The following is a 15,621-nucleotide window of genomic DNA, read 5'->3' as shown; positions in this document are numbered from 1 at the left end:
ATATGTTATTATAGTTAAATACATATTTGTACATTATATAAATACATTCCATTCATAACTATGTTATATACATAATATCCTATTTCTGATTATAACATAATCATCAAATATAATTTACTAGGTATAATGGTAATACAATTTTTATCTAATATATATCTAATATCTAATACATATTAGATAAGATCATAATATATGGTGTATATTATTATTGTTATGTAATTCTACTGTTATAGTATTCTGTCCGTATTACAGGATTATATGAAGTGCCAGGCAGATGTCAGTACAGTTTATCTCACTATTGGTATATTCTGTTTCATGATGAAAAATGTCAGTAGCTAACTGGCAATGTTTGCAGTTTGCTTTGCCAAAGGAAATGGATCCCAGTGAAGGAGAATCTGGGCCTCTCTGCAGGGAAGCTGGCTCTGCAGCTCCCAGAATTTTGGCTCAATGTCCTGTTCCTTTAAATAACCCTGTCCTGATATAAGAAGGTCATCCCGTACTGTAAACTCAGCTGACCTTACCCAGTCTGGGGGAGACTGATGGGGCGACCACCGCTCACTGCGAGAAACTGTGCTGTGCCCCGCAGGTGGCTGACGTGCAGAGCTGAGGCCGGTCACAGCTGCCCAGTCTGCGGAAGCTCCACAAGGCCTGTCCCTGCTACTATCCAGCTGCACGCGGTCAGCTGGCGCCCTTGTGCCCCGGCAAGCAATGGAAACTGTAGGGCGGTTTGATGTCAGCTACTCTTGTCCTCTGTATGCTCAAGATGTAGTGCTGTGGGTAAAAAGCAACGGCACGCACCTTTATAGGAGTAGGGCACGGTTCTCTAGAAGAAATTACAATCCTGTATCAGTCCTGGGGTGCCTGGGCGGCTCAGTGTCCAACTCTTGATTTCGGCTCAGGTCATGAACTCAGGGTAGTGGGTCGAGCCCTGCATCAGGCCCTACGCTGAGCGGGGAGCCTGCGTCAGATTCTCTCTCTCCCTCAGCCCCTTCCTGCCATGTGCGCTCTTTCTCGCACTCAAAAAAAATCATGGATCAATCCTATTTATAGAAAAGGATCAAGTGTGATACACATTAAACCTTACGAGGGGGATTCACTTTCTGTTTCTTTTAATCTGTTTAAAAGGTGAGTAATTAGATTCATTTCAAACCAAAAAAAGCAACGAAAAAATCCACATCCTTTGCAACACTTTCAACAATCCTAGTAAGGACTGAGGCTTTAAAGAGAGCACTGCCTCTTGGACAGGGGGACAGGGATGGGGACAGGGACAGGGACAAGGTGGGTTCTGGACCCAAGGCAGGACACGTGTTCTCGGGCTGTCCCGAGAGGTCCAGTGCCTGCGGTTGAGCATCCCCAGGGAGGGCATGTGGTGTGCTTGCTGACCTGCCGGCCCCAGATCTCAGGCCTCCCCGGGGCTCAGCAGCATCTGGTACAGCTGGCATCTGCCGCTCACACGTCACTCCTCTGTCTATGCAGCTGACTCGTATCAGAAGACTCATAGCATTCCTACCCCTTACAGTGCGCTACACCACAAAACCCAGTCCAACACAGTCACACTCCTTCACACGGTTATGGAAAACTTGAAACCGAATATTTAGTTTTCACTCAAGAAGAAGTATTTCACTTCATATTATGCAAAAACTGGTTGTTTTCATCATCATTGTAATATATGGTTACTCCTAATGTTTTTGGGTTTTTCCCTGGACCAGTGGTAATGAGATAAACCCAAAATGAAAGGGCCATGCTGTAGAGTAGTTGGTCGACTTAAGGCAGTATACAAATATTTAGGACCAAGTGTTTGTCCCATCTACCCAACAGTCCCAGTGACTTTTGCAGAGTTGAGTTCTGTCTTCCAGCCGAGTCGACATTATCGCAAGGTTGGAATAGCAATGAGAGGCCCCAGAAGCAGGAATGTCTGGTTTCCCCGACCGATAAACAGTTATGAGTCATCAGTGGGGTGATTGTCACGATCATCTCTTCTTTCTTTTGAGAATAGATCGTCCCGGCCTTCTAAATGTGGGACACATTGAAAAAATGCAGGAAGGCATTGTGCACGTGCTCAAACTTCACTTGCAGACCAACCACCCGGACAACATCTTTCTCTTCCCAAAACTCCTTCAAAAAATGGCAGACCTCCGGCAGCTCGTCACCGAGCATGCGCAGCTCGTGCAGGTCATCAAAAAGACCGAGTCTGACGCCGCCCTGCACCCGCTGCTGCAAGAAATCTACAGGGACATGTACTGATGGGTTGAAGGTAAAACACCCAGGCCATGTTGCCAAGGACTTCTAAAGTCGACAGCACTACAGATGGGGCGGGAGCAACATCCGCTATGCACAAATTCCACCATTTTCACCTTAGAGAATGGGACGGACGAGCCTTAGGTAACCGGAACCCTAGACCACATTTCTTTCTTTTTCACACCAGTACTTCTGAGAGCGTGCAAAGTATTGGACTGGTGGGGACAGGTATCTATAAGCAGTTTTTCTTAGAAAATGAAGGGGAATGATGCCCAGTGGTTTGATTTTAACTCACCTGATGTTAATCAATGCAGATTTCTTGATATCACATGAATAACGTAGCACTGAATTAACTGGTGATCTCGAAATATGTGGTCTGTCTTCTCCTTTTGCCACCTTTGGCTGTTGTGCTCCCTTATCATTTTTAAACTAATCAGCACTTTTTAACTTTTATAATCCTATAAATCTAGATGAATCCAAAGGTTAAGTATTTTTTAAAAAGCAGCAAAATATTTATTGGAAAGACCTTAATTCTGTTTCCTGAATTTGAAGACAGACAACATGCTGTTTCTTAATCATAGGATTTAAAATTTCAAAGGATCATTTGATAAGCTATCCAAACGCAGCAGTCCGTTGGTTTTCACTGTGTTCATGGTTGTGACTTAGGTGGAAGGGCCTGTTGGCAGGCTTGTGTAGACGACCCCAGAAAGCCGCATCTCGAGACGCCCCCTGGAATCGATTCTCTGCCTGCTTTGAGCTGGCGTCGGGGCAGCAGGAGCAAGACAGACGGGAAGTGTGTCAGCTCTCCGTCCCTCTGACCTGCTCCCTATCAAATGGGAACCAACCGAGTCAGGTAGTTTGGGGGCCATGATAGAGTTTTGGGGGGCGAACTGACAAGTCGCTTGTCAGTGTTCCTCTGGGCCCCGTGTGTCAGTGCAGCTCCTTGGTCTTTCCCTGTGTTGCTTCCTAAAGTACGCAGCTTGATTTTTTTAACTCTTGGTGGCAGTGGCTGCACCTGAGCGTAGAAGGTGAGGCAAACGGACTTTAGAGCATGGGCCCTGGGGGGACCATGTGGAGAAGGAGGGGGGCAGACACAGCGTCCTTCATGGGGCAGTTTTCCGATTCCATACGGAAGGCAGCTTTCCTGACATCTGAGATACTTGTTTCAGCCTAAAGCCCGGTGTGGTTATGAAAGCCGTGTTCCTCGTGGTTCTCATCCAGAGCATGTGGATCTAGAAAGACTCTTTTTGTCCACCACAGTACCTAAGTGTCCTGTGAGGGGATTCGCAGCTGCCCTGCCCTCCAGGCCAGCCAGGCCTGAGCCTGCCAGAGCTTGAAGTGGAAGCCGGAGAGGAAGGGTGTGGGGGAGCCCCCCCCGCCCCGGCCACCTGCCTCTGACCCCCTGCCTCCTGGCAGCTCTTACAACCTGGTTGTGCCCTTGGCGCCCCTCGCCCTCCGTCTCCAGAAAACTTGTCTCTGTAAGGTCACTCTACTACTTGCTGTCGAGGAATGATTAGGATTGAGATCGATCAAGATCCTAAGGTCAGCATCCTGGAAATGCGAAAGGAGCGAGAATGATAAAACTGCGAGATTTCAACTAGAAAAGGCAAATGTGACAACAGGCACATCCTTCTCAAAATTAAACCTTAGTGGTAGTTTTCATTTTTATCTTGTTGAGAGGTCCAATCAAGGGATCTGTTGGAAGCAAATAAAAGTATTTCCACGTATGAATGACACCCGTCAAGAGGTCACCCAAAGCCAGAGGGCATGTCTGTGTGGGCGTTCTTCCTTAAGACAAGGCCCCCTGGGCCGCTGCTCCATCTGTGTCACCTCAGTCGTCCCCTGGCCTTTCTTCTCACATGCCCCATGTGGATGCCATTCAGAGACATGGCCCCAGAAAGGGACCCTCGAGCTCAGGCTTTCACGAAAGTCACTCATTCATGGTTCTGTTTTCATAAAACTTACTTTTTAAAAAGCTCCTTATCTCATGCATTCTGCTACCGAAGGCATGGGTTCTGCGTTCCTAGTGTCAGTGAGCTTTTGGCTCTCTTGGGGCCCAGCGAGACGCCCAGAGACACTCCCGGTGAGGCCACAAAGGAGGCTGCAGAGACTGCGGCACGAAAGTCACTTAAATTTGTTCACTGGTACAGATAGGAAGAAAATCACAGATTCTTGTTCGTTTTAAATAACAGTCACAGATTGCCATGCGGAATGTTCAGGCCACCTAATCGAAGATTTCTCAGACCAGATTTGTCAGATATGGGCAAATTATTCACCCGTTCAAAATACTGTCGCATTTCCAGTAGGGGCTCGTTAAAGCACATTTATTGCCTGCTGGGTTTCAGCAGACGTCAGTGGGGTAGATCTGACAGAACAGGTTTGAGAGCCTCAGACCAGGGCACAGAGCCCCTCCTCTGCTGGGGGACTGGGCGCGCGATGCAGCTCCCCATGCCATCACCTTGACACCCTTAGACAAGTCACTGTCTGTAGCCACAAGTGCCAGATGCCTCAGAAACCACAAAATTACCAACACCCTTTGTCTGTAGGCCTGACAAGGACAATTCCTGAACCCAGCAGCCAGCTCCAGCTTGGGAGCCGGCCTGGCCCTCTCTCCCTAGTACCACAGTGTCCCTCCCCTTCGTCCTCCTGGGCACTTCCAGCTGGGTGTCCCACACGCAGAATCCTGCCCCTGCCACGCTGAGGGCTGTGCACACTGGTGGCCATTTTGGGGAAGCCCAGCATCTTCAAAATCAGCATGCAAGCGAATGTACCAGCATGAGCGGGAGGCAGGGACAGTTTGGGAATCTTCAGAGTGCCAGTGAGCTGCTGCTTTCTTCCCACCTTGCTCTCGAGTTTCCCTGTGGCCTTATAGCTCTCAGATGAGATGCACTCCAGGCATCTCCCTGAACAGCAGGTGTACATATATCAAAAAGAATGTGAAGTCCAGGAGAAGAACCTTGGTGCACAGTGCATTCAGGAATGCCTACGAGAGCTATTTTAAAGGGACTCCTCGTTTTGAGAACAAGAATATATCTTTCTGCATTTTGGATGCGTTTCTTACACTGGGCCAGCTGAAACTCTAAGGAAACAAACAGCCTCAAGGATGGTGTGGGGGTTCCAGAGACAGGGCAGCATCCTAAGATCTGGGCAGAAGCTCAAGCAAGGCACAAGTAGAATCCTTTGTTTAATGTGTGATAAGTAAACTATTAATTTAGCCACTACTGTTTCCCCAAATCTATAGCATAACAGCTACCTCAATACAGTACATCTAAAGACACAGTTAAAATTAAGGTACATGAAACACTCGGGGTCCTTTTGCAGCACCTATAGTCAGATCATTTGTGAGTAAGATTCCAAAGTTACTCACCTTTGCTTGATTGCACACTGAGAGGTGGAAGGTCATGTGACCCCTTAAAGACCCTTTGGTAGTTTAAAGAGTGCCTCCAAGATACACACGTGCAGAAGCTGCTGCCCCAGTTTGGTGGCCCTGAGGTGGAGCATGACCTGGGTCAAGAAGTGGGAACAGTCACTGGCCACAGTGACCCGCCCTGCTCCTCGGTTGTAGCTGCTGGCCGCGGCAGCTGGCTCAGGGAGAGACCCTGCTGGACGAGGCTGGAAGCAGATGCCTCCGGGCCGACTTAACTGGGCAGTGACTGTCCAAGGTGCACCTGGGCCTCTGTGCTGCCTCTGGGCACTTCCTGCCTCCTCCTCACTTCTTCAAACCACCAAGCACCTTAGATACCTTAGATACCTATCCACTGCATACTGATGGTTGTGGTTTTTTGGTTTTTTGTTTTTTGGTTTTTGGTGTTTTTTTTTTTTTTTGGTCTCTACCCAGTGGCCACCCCCGTCTCCGGAATGTCTGACAAAAGCCCGTTCAGAGAGGGTGCGCCGCTTCAACCAACCCGCACTGCAGGTGTTCCCGGAGGGGTCACTTGCTTAAAGCCTTTAAGTTCACAGCTGTGGTTCCATTCAGGACGGCAAGGACATCCCGCTGTGCAAGTCGTCAGCTACAATCAGTGCGACCCACTGAGAGTTTACTGATTATTAACAAGTGTCCGTGGAAGCTTTTTCCCACGTACCGAGTCTTCACAGTGTCGGCCCAGCCCGGCACCGGGTGGCTCCAAAGCCAGGCCCCTTGTGCTTGTTCTTCTCCTCTTAAATGTGGCCCCGCTACTTGGAACTCTTGGTCCAAGCTGATTTATAGGGTTCCCCTGGGATTAAGGATTCTTGCCAGGCTCCAAAGGTTGTAGCCTATTTTTTTTTTTTTTTTTTGCTGGGATATAAATATATATACATATATTATATATATTTAGGTGCCATTTTAATAGAATTCAGGAAAATGGTCATTGACCTCCAGCTTGTGACATGCACTGGAGTAAGAACAAAGGCAGTGAACTTTCGTCTGACTCAGGAGACGAGATCCATTAATTTCTCTGGAAACCACAATGCAAATTAGAGGTGATATTGAAAGTTTTAGAAGAAGAAAAAAAAGACAATGAATCTTCATGTGTCAGTTTAAGGAATTAGAGAGTTCTCTCCGTTATGCTGTTTTTGTGCAGTGCAGCTGGGTGTCTTAATACTTCCGTGGAGTGGGCCGAGGCTTGTAAAGGCTTTGGGGGTGGCCCACGTATCAGGACAGCAAGTGAGAGGCTGGCGGCCAGGGTTCGGTCTGAGCTGCCCTTGCAGCATGAGGCCTGGAATGCCTTCTCAGGTCTAGCGTGGGGCTCTCAGCGGACCATATGCTTCTCGACATTTCAGTCTAAGACAAGGACAAGTGTCACTGTGTACTACCCTACCTCAGGAAAGTGGGGGGGACCATGTAATGTGGCCCAGCTGAAATACATACAGCCACATCCTTTTGGAATTCCTTGCCAAACAGAACAGACTAACCTGCACCCACGTTCAAAGTCACATCTTGACTGAAGCAATGGGGAACATCAAGGACTCCAGTGGCCCACTAGCTGTTCAGCGCATTATCTGCCAAAATAAAAGAAAAAAAATCTAATTTTTTTTTTTTTAATGTCAGAGATAGGGTTAAGACCTGGATCAGGTTTTTTTAATTTGTTTTCTAGTTTGGGTCAGGTGTGAAGAACTTCCCCAAGTGCTTCTCCAGAGAAGGGAATATACTAGCCTCCTCCTCCCTTACCCTTCTCCTCACACCCAACATCTAAACTTCCTTAATTCGTTAATTCAACAGACTGCAGCATTGTGCAGACCAGCGCAGGGACCCGCCCCCCTCCGTGAGCCACCCACCCAGGTGAGCCCCGAGGGGAGGGCTCTGGGCCTGGAGGCGTCCTCCAGCCTTAGCATGGCCTTCTCAGGGCAGGGAGGTCAAGCTTCAGGCCTTGAAGATAAGCAAGTGACCAATCTTTCCAAAGTAAAATCATTCACTTTTGGAAACTATCTTCTCTTAAAAAGCACAGTCTGCCTTTTTTCAGGCCTAAAAACAAATTAACAAAAAAAAAATTACCTCACAATAGATGAATACCCCTCAGTACCCTTTCCAGTAAGGTCACAGTATTTGCGTTTGAGCATTATTTTTCCTACACTGTATGGTACATAGAACTGTTTGTAGCTATATCTTAAATACTAGGATTCAAGTTTAAGAAATAGTATAAATATTTTACTAACTTATAATCATGCATCTAGTAACAAAGATTTGGATTCTTTTGAAATCAGTATTAGTTGACATATACTCTTAGTAGCCTGGCTCTTGGAACCTACCGGAAACACAAAGGATGCTGGAATATAACTGACATACGATCGCACACACATGTGCGCACGCACACACACACACGCACACACACACAGCTTTTTGTCTCTCCCAAGCCATGCAGTTTATTTCCCTGTATAAATCTGTTCCCCTCATCGTGCCTCACATGCAAGCACAAGTTGAGTCTGTCCTCACCGTCTCTCCCGGCAAGGGGGCCAGAGACCCAGGTCCAGAGTCACTTACTGCCCCCAGCAGTATCCTGATGAAGACCTGAACTATTCCTGGGCCGTGGGTCGCAGTCTGCTCTTCAGGGAATTACTACCTGTGGGTTATTACCAAAGTACTCGGGCAATCCAAAATCTTCGGATGGGATATTTGCACCACTGGTTCTCTGACAACGCCCAGATGGCCCAGCCTAAAGCATAGAACAGAAACTACGGGCCCCGGGAGTCCCCCTGGGTCATTCTCAGTATCTCAGCAGAACTTCTTGATGTCCACAGGGCTATGGTGCTGAGAGCAACTGACCGACACATGTCAGAACATTAGATGGGTGCAGATTTCCAAAGCAAGACTGAGCTTGGTTTCTTGGTGTGTTTATCGTTACCATTCTTTGGTGCTTTATACTCTCCAAGTCTTCAGGGGCTGGTAGACCCCTTGTCTTCATATTAAACAGGAGCAGTTCCAAAGGAGATCTTTTAGAGCAGGTTCTGGGGGCCTCTCTCTGGGTCTGGGCGGAGGGGGCATCCAGGGCCTCAGGGAGCAGGGGTGTGCACAGAAGAGCAAATGGAATCTTCCGAGTCACATTAACCAATAGCGGTTCCAAGCAATTAGAAAATGACTATAACTTTTTAATTTTTAAAAAATCTTCGGTCTTATTGTTTCCTGCTAGGAGATTGAACTGATCATGTATGCTGATTTATATACTGAATTTATGGGAATGTACAGCTTTGGAATGTCCTACTGTAAGACTGATGAATGTAAGGATTTAATTTCAGGGTACAGCGTTGCCTTAATGGTTTTAAAAAATAAAACTATTTTTTAAAATTAGTTGGTGAGTTCTGAGTGATGCCATGAGATGAACGTTTAGTTTGAGTCCCCGGCTGTAGCATCTGCCCTCGGCCCAGAGCAGCCCGCACCCCACTCCCCCATGGGTCTTCACCTCTAGTCCTTTTGTCCTCTGGCGCACAGAATGGACCTAGGACATCCTGTGGCCCCAGGATGACAGCCATTTGTCTAAAGTAATGCGACGCAGGGGAAGCATCTGAAAATAAAACCCAGTGCACCCATCAGCCAATAGAAGCTCTTTATTCATTCTCTTCTCAAACCCTCGTCTGGCGCCCCCCCAGGACAGCGTCAGCGGACCTTCAGGCAGTTACGGACAAAGATAGAACAGCTCCGGCCCTCTGAGAGCCAGCAGAGCCAAATGCACCCTTCAGTGTGTCCCCCATGGCGAAGGTGGAGGCCACAGGGCAGGGGTATCTGTGGGGGGATGAGTGCCCTGGGGCCGCCTACAGGAGCCTGCAGAGCTGATGCGGGGTCCCCTGTGGAGAGGGGCAAGCCAGCACCTCAAGTTGTGAGCCTCTATGTGAGCAAAGGGAAGGCAGGGGAAGGCATTGCTCTGCCTTGGAATGGGACTGGGCCTGGGGCCAGAGCCAGAGCCTGCGGGACAGACAGGACAGAAGAGGCTTCATGTGGCAACACCCCAGCCCCCGACCCACACCAGATCCAGAGTGCCAAGGAGGACATCTGCCTCGCAAATGTTTCTGGGGAAGGATTACTTTTCAAAACATTAACTGGCTCTCTGGGTTTTTAATTACGGATCTAACGCGTGGTCAAGATTTAAAACGTTTTCCAAGCACCACAAGGATGTGAAGTGAAACTCCACCGCCCCTGGACCCCCCAGTTGCATCTGCAGCTCCCCCACACACCTCAGGCACCTTCCTGCAGGTCACTTCCCTGTGAACCATCTGACTGAGTGAGGTCTTCCCTGCATGAACACTCACTTCCTTGGATGGAGAAAGCAAGAGTCCCCACCCAGCTGTCCTGCCTCTGCACGGACAGCACAACCCCCCAGTGTGACCAGAGGGCCTCCCCCTACTGGACCAGGGCAGTGGGCTTTGTCCCTTCACTCCTGTGTCCTCGGCCAGGCAGAGCAGCATGTTACCTGGAGGCAACTCCTGGATCTGACGAAATCATGCGAAGGGCATAAAGGCCCCTCCAGGTCTGTCGCCTGTAAGCAGGAGCCAGGGGATGACCCTGCAGGCAGGCCCAGAGCCCTCAGGTCTGGGAGGAGAGCCAAAGGGCCAGCAGGCCCAGCCCTGGCCTCCCTCTGTGCCAGTTCTGAGCCATTCCTCAGTTCCTGCCCTGCGGTCTCAGCATCGAGAGGGCTCTGGATGGGGTTGGGTCTGGGGGATGTCTGGTCCAAGGTCTGCCTTTTGAGTGCCTTCTCTGCGTCTCCCAGTCACCTTCCTGGGGCAGGCTGGGCCCCAGCTCACTCCAGTTGCACACACTGCTCCTGCCTGTCCCGGAACAAGGCTGGGCACCACGGCTCCCAGCTCGGCCCCAGAGCTCTGTGCAAGGTGCTCTTGCCAACCTGGCATCCGGTTGCACTCATGTCCGAGAGCCAGGCTGGCTGGCCGGCCTCTTTGATGGAGCTTTCCTTTTCTCCAAGTCTTGCCGGATTTCCTGAGGGAAGGCGTCCATGTTCTCCTGGACACAGGGGAGGCAAAACCTCTTGGAGTAGAATAAACTGCATTCCTGAAAGAGGGCAGGGGAAGGACAGGGACTAAGTACCACAGAGCAGGGGGGGTGCAACTTCTCCCAGAGGCTAGTCCTTCACCACGTATTGGGGGCAGGGGGTACAGGGCAGGGGCAGCTGTGTCAGGGAGGTGGCGGCCAAGGCCAGAACAGCAGGAGGGAGAGCGCGGCCCGGGGACTAGCCAGCCACCTCCAAGAATGCAGTCATCACCTAAGACAGAGACAATGGAGGGCCTCCAGGGAGGGGAAAGCAGTAAGGCATCCCCACCAGCCCCTGCAAGCAGTGGGGTATCGGGGGGCTCCTGAGCATGTGGGAATCACCCAGTGAGACTGGTGAAGATGTGGGAGAGAACACGGCAAGCAGGCCTGGGTCAACCCAGGTGGGAGGGCCTGGATGGCGCAGACACACTCTGGGGACTACTGCGCTCCACCACAGGTAACGCAGAAACAATGAGAAGATGGAACCGGGCCACACCTAACCTGTCAGAGATCCTAGGTCCTTCCCTCTCCTGGTTATCACAGCAGTGCAACAGGTGCTTGGTGACCACCGGTGCTGGGCACAGCTCCACAGACCAAAACGGCCACCGGCGAGCGGCTGGTCTGGGCAGGAGGTCGGATCTGTCCAACCACGGCCATTGTCCCCTGCGCCCATCCTCTGCCACGCAACCCCTAGGATTCACTGCCCGGGCCCCGTCCAAAGACTACTTTCCCAGCCCCTCCTGCCACTGGCTGTGCTGTGTTTTGAGAATGGCTGTGGCGCCATCTGCTCTGGACGCTTACACATACGAAAGTGAGTGAAGACTGTCGCAATCCAGCCACTGTATTTTGGGGGTCTGTTTGCTGCAGCAGCTCAGGGTGCGCCTCAGCTGAGACAAGGCTGTCCTTCCTGTAGTACTCAGAGAAAAGCTGTTCCCACGTGAGAGAGGGGACTTCGCCACCCACCAAGAACTTCTTCCAAGAACACAGGAGACCTCGGAGACCACACAGGGCACCCTCTCCTCTGCTCACCAAGTGCGGCCCAAACGGGTAAGTGTGGCATTCAAGGCTTTGCCCCCACCGGCCCAACTCCCCTTTCCAGTCTGCATTGCCCAGCTGCTTCTTTCCCGCTGAGTCCTCACATGCCACCCCGTGTCCTCGAACATGCGGGCCTCTGCCTTGCCAAGGCTTCGTCTCACCCCATCAAATCTCATCCCCCCGACCCTTCGGGGACAGAGGCTGATGTTTAAACCTGGTCTGTGAGGCAGCAGCCTTGTCCACACTCTGCCCCCTAGCGGAATGCCCAGGGGCCGCCGCCGGCCCCGTCACTCGGGTTACAGGGGCCACAGCACTCAGCCACAGGGCTCCGCCTCCACCCGCCCCTGGGTTGTCCAATGACAAGCTCACTACCCTGGTGTCCTGGGCCTCCTCGGCCTCTCGAACCTCCGTGTCCTCGCTTATGAGATGGGGGCAATGCTACCTTGCACAGCTAGGGTTTGGGGCAGGACCGAAGGAATCTGCCCTGGGAAAACGGGCCCCAAGCACAGGCCCTGACCCGCAACAACTGCTCGCGTAAGCACAGTTCCTTCCTCTGGAAGGTCCCTCCAAGGACAAGTAGGAAGAAGGTCACCGTCCCACGGAGAGAAGCACAATGGCCGCTGGCACGGCTGGGAGAGGGAGAAGCGTCAGCACCCACCGCTTGGCCAACACTGCGACCGTGTGACCAGCTCCCGCCCACCCCTGCCTGTCTGCTCACCTCTGCTGGCTGCAGGACTCATCCATAATGAGCGGCACCAGCTGGCCTCCAAGAACCCCGGGCCTCCCACCACGCCACGTGGCAGGGCTCCTAGGATCATGGCAAGGAGAGGGTGGCGCTCACACTGTCCCCGGGGAAGGCTCACACGTCACATTTCCCACGATCAAGCGTGGGGTCCCAGCCACGGGAGGGGGGCGGGAGGGGGAGGGAGGGAGAGGCGCGGCCTCAGCCCACACAGGCTACCCACCGGGCCCACGCACACCAGCCGGCTGCACACACTGCACTTGGAGCCGAGGACCAGGAACCTGTCCTTGTCTGAGGTGAACGGGTCCTTCAGGACGTAACTCTCCTCCAGGAGGCTGCAGGACAGTGCGCGACGCCCAGGTCAGAACGGCCGCAGCCTCTGCCGAGGGCAGCCTGGCAGCGGCTCGGAACGGACCTCCCCAGAGCCCGCACACCCGGTGGGTTCATGAGCGGAGGGGCCAGTCCCCCGTGGCCCCGGGTGGGAGCAGAAAGGCAAGCCGCGGGCAGCGGGCTGGAACCCGCGTTCCAGCCGTGGCGGGGGAACCGCTGCTCGGCGCGGGCAGGCCGGCTGCTGCGGCCCGGGCCCAGACCGCTCTCCACCCGCTGGGACGCGCGCCGGGAGCACAGCCTCCGTCCCGGCGCTCCGGGCCCCGCCGCAGCACGCAGGGAGAACCGGGGCGCCTCACACCCTGCCCACGACGCTGGCCGCGCCCGCACATCCGAGACCCACAGGCCCCGCGAGGACACCCGGGCTCCGGGTCAGCAGAGGAGCCCGCCCGGAAGCCAGCCTCGGCGCCTGCCACCCGGCCCGTGGCAGCGGCGCGCCGGTGGGCAGCGTGTGGCCGGCCTCCCCCCGCGCGGCCTCCGGCGAGGGGCACTTCAGAGGTGCAGACCAAGCCCCAGGACGCAGCGGCTGGCGCAAGGCTGATTCCGGGCAGATCCACCGGAGCTGGACCCGAGGGCTCAGTCCCCTCAGAGCGAGAGGGCAGGAAGGCTCCCCACTGAGAAGGTCCCCGAGCAAGCGGGACGAGCGGCGACGTGGCCCAGCCCCACCGAAGAGGCCGCGGCGGACCCCGCCCAGGTGGGGAGCGGCCGCGGCCCGAAGCACGGCGCCCCCGGCCGGCCGCCGCAGCACGCGCTGCTCCCCAAGGGGCCCGGAGCTTCTGGAGGAGCCTTGCCCCGCGCCTCGGCAGGTCACTCCTGCAGCGTCCAGAGACCAGGCGCGGTGGGGCCACGACGCGACACCGCAGCCGCCGCCACACCGGGGCGCGGCGCCCCCCCCAAGCCCGGCCCGGCGCGCGGGCAGCCGGAGGACTCACACGACGGCGCGGGCGTCGGGGGGCGTCGGCCCCACGTAGCTGTAGGGAGCGGTCAGCGCGCAGAGCCGGCACGAAAACACGCCCGGGCCGCGGCGCCCCGCCTCCGCCTCCATCTGCGCGCTCCGGAGAGGGGCAGGTCCCCTTCAGGACCCAGAGCCAGCCGGTCCCCGAGCCGCCACGGCAAGCTCCCGACCCGCGGGCCGACGGCGCCCCTTGCACACCAGGCCCGCCAAGCTCACGGCGGGCGCGGCCAACGCCCACAGCAGCGGCGACGAGGCAGGGCCGGCCCGGGCCGGGCCTCGAACGGCGGGCCCTTCCCGGCCACCAGCGCCCGACGGCGGCCGGCACCGCTCGCTCGCCGCGACAGCCCGAGCGGCTCCTCAGGGTCCTCCGCGCTGCCCGACGGACGCTGCTCCGCTCCCCTCGGCTCCACGCCCGAAGCGCCCTGCGGCGGCGCGAGCGGCGTCTCCGACGTGGGCGCTCTGAGGAGGCCGAGTGTCTGTCAGCCCGTCTGTCCGCGGCGCTCCTCTTGCCGCCCGCCCGGCTGCCGTCCGCGAAGCGTCTGACCTGTGCCGGGCGCTCGCGCGACGTTCGGGACGAGGCCTCACGGCCCGCACGTCACGCTGCTCTCGGGCCCCACCCGGCGACAGCGGGGCTTCCGGCCGCGAGCGCGCACTCGCAGGCCGTCCCTCCGGGCCCGCCCCGGGCTCCGCCGCTCTCCCTCGCCCTCTCCCGGGGCTTCCGGCCGGGAACGGCCGAAGGACGCGCCCTCAGCGGCCCTCTTGCACCGCGGTGTCACCCGCGACCCTCCGCCGGAGCCTCAGTTCGCTGGACGGCCGCGCACCTCCCGGGCTGCCCCAGGACCTTGGCAACCTGGGCTCCTCAGCATCTACCGCCCAACCGCGGGCAACACCGGCCCGCAGCACCATCTGGAAGCGCCGCCAGGAACAACGCGGCCTACGACCCGAGGCGCCTGCGCGACTCCGCCTCCCGGCGACTACGTACAGCGCAGGCGCGAGACCGCCCCCAACCCTCCGTGGGGCTTCCTGGAGGACTTCCGCCTCTACAAAATAGACTTCCGCCTCTGCGACGCTGGGGCGAAAAGGGAAGGTCACGCCCCCCTCCTGGCTGAGCAGTACCCCTGGACCGGCTCTGAAGGCTGTTCTGAGGCTCTCCGATGCTTCTTGGATTTTCCACCCGCCTTCGAAGAATCCAGGCGGCCGGAGGGCGTCCAGCATCGTCTCGCTATACACTTCCCTGGACTGGAGCGCCCTGAACCTAGATCCCTAATTCCCTGTCCCCACACCCCCCTTGAAAGGTGAGTCCCGGTCCCCCAGGCATGGGCCAGCGCCACAGGCAAGAGTGTCAGTGTCCACCCCAGGCAGCAGACAAGATAGGATCAAAGGGAGCCCTGTCCTTCTCCGTGGACACGGTAAAGCGGTGTGCACTTCGAACATGTCGATGTGCTGCTCCCAGAGTGGCGTCTGACGCCAGTGGTGATCTGAGCCCCAACGATCCGGGTCTCCGGAGCCTGCCCAGCTTCAGCTTCCATAGGGCCCTAGGGCCCACGGGGTCCCGTGCCCCAGTCTCAGACCCGCTCTATCCTCCTGCCTCCCCAACGTGCCCGTCTCCAAGCCCCTCTGCTCCTATGTATGCCAAGCACTGTGCGACCCCTGAAGCCCCCAGGCCTGGGGACTCGGCCTTTTTCCTTTGAGCAATTGAGAATTAAGGAAGATACGAGACATTTCTGGGAGTGACACCAATTCCGGGACGTGGACCGCGGGGAGCGCTGAGGAAACACTCTGATTTTCTTACTAGCACATAGGACCTCTGGG

At 55.1% G+C, this 15,621-nt stretch overlaps 2 protein-coding genes across 2 annotated transcripts in view; one reads left to right on the top strand and one right to left on the bottom strand.

Annotated features, from left to right (window-relative positions):
- Positions 1 to 2,746, top strand: part of LOC111157485 (peroxisome proliferator activated receptor alpha) — a 58,620-nt gene extending 55,874 nt beyond the window's left edge. The window contains exon 8 of the mRNA XM_022518915.1: positions 1,997 to 2,746. Coding sequence (XP_022374623.1) covers positions 1,997 to 2,244 — 248 coding nt within the window. The 3' untranslated portion in view covers positions 2,245 to 2,746. The remainder of the gene's footprint in view (positions 1 to 1,996) is intronic.
- A 6,494-nt stretch (positions 2,747 to 9,240) lies between these two features.
- On the bottom strand, positions 9,241 to 14,732 carry LOC111157658 (cysteine rich DPF motif domain containing 1). Its single transcript, XM_022519269.1, has 3 exons — positions 13,787 to 14,732; positions 12,691 to 12,802; positions 9,241 to 10,711 (listed from the first exon to the last, which is right to left on the bottom strand). Exons 1-3 carry the CDS (start codon positions 13,897 to 13,899, stop codon positions 10,565 to 10,567), a joined length of 372 nt encoding a protein of 123 aa, XP_022374977.1. The 5' UTR covers positions 13,900 to 14,732; the 3' UTR covers positions 9,241 to 10,564.
- Positions 14,733 to 15,621: the final 889 nt, after the last annotated feature.

The sequence above is a fragment of the Enhydra lutris genome, unplaced genomic scaffold (assembly GCF_002288905.1).
Source record: "Enhydra lutris kenyoni isolate GAN:26980312 unplaced genomic scaffold, ASM228890v2 scaffoldscaffold55, whole genome shotgun sequence".
In the NCBI taxonomy this organism is placed as follows: domain Eukaryota; kingdom Metazoa; phylum Chordata; class Mammalia; order Carnivora; family Mustelidae; genus Enhydra; species Enhydra lutris.
The sequence above is the reverse complement of the archived record's forward strand: the minus strand, read 5'-3'. Positions and strand labels throughout refer to the sequence as shown.

Excerpts from the sequence above, each read along its gene's own strand:
- LOC111157658 (XM_022519269.1), bottom strand. The coding sequence starts at position 13,899 with ATGGAGGCGGAGGCGGGGCGCCGCGGCCCGGGCGTGTTTTCGTGCCGG. Across the intron at positions 12,803-13,786 it reads CCCGACGCCCGCGCCGTCGT|CCTCCTGGAGGAGAGTTACG; the intron begins GTGAGTCCTCCG and ends ACTGTCCTGCAG. Across the intron at positions 10,712-12,690 it reads GGCTGGTGTGCGTGGGCCCG|GAATGCAGTTTATTCTACTC; the intron begins GTGGGTAGCCTG and ends GCCCTCTTTCAG.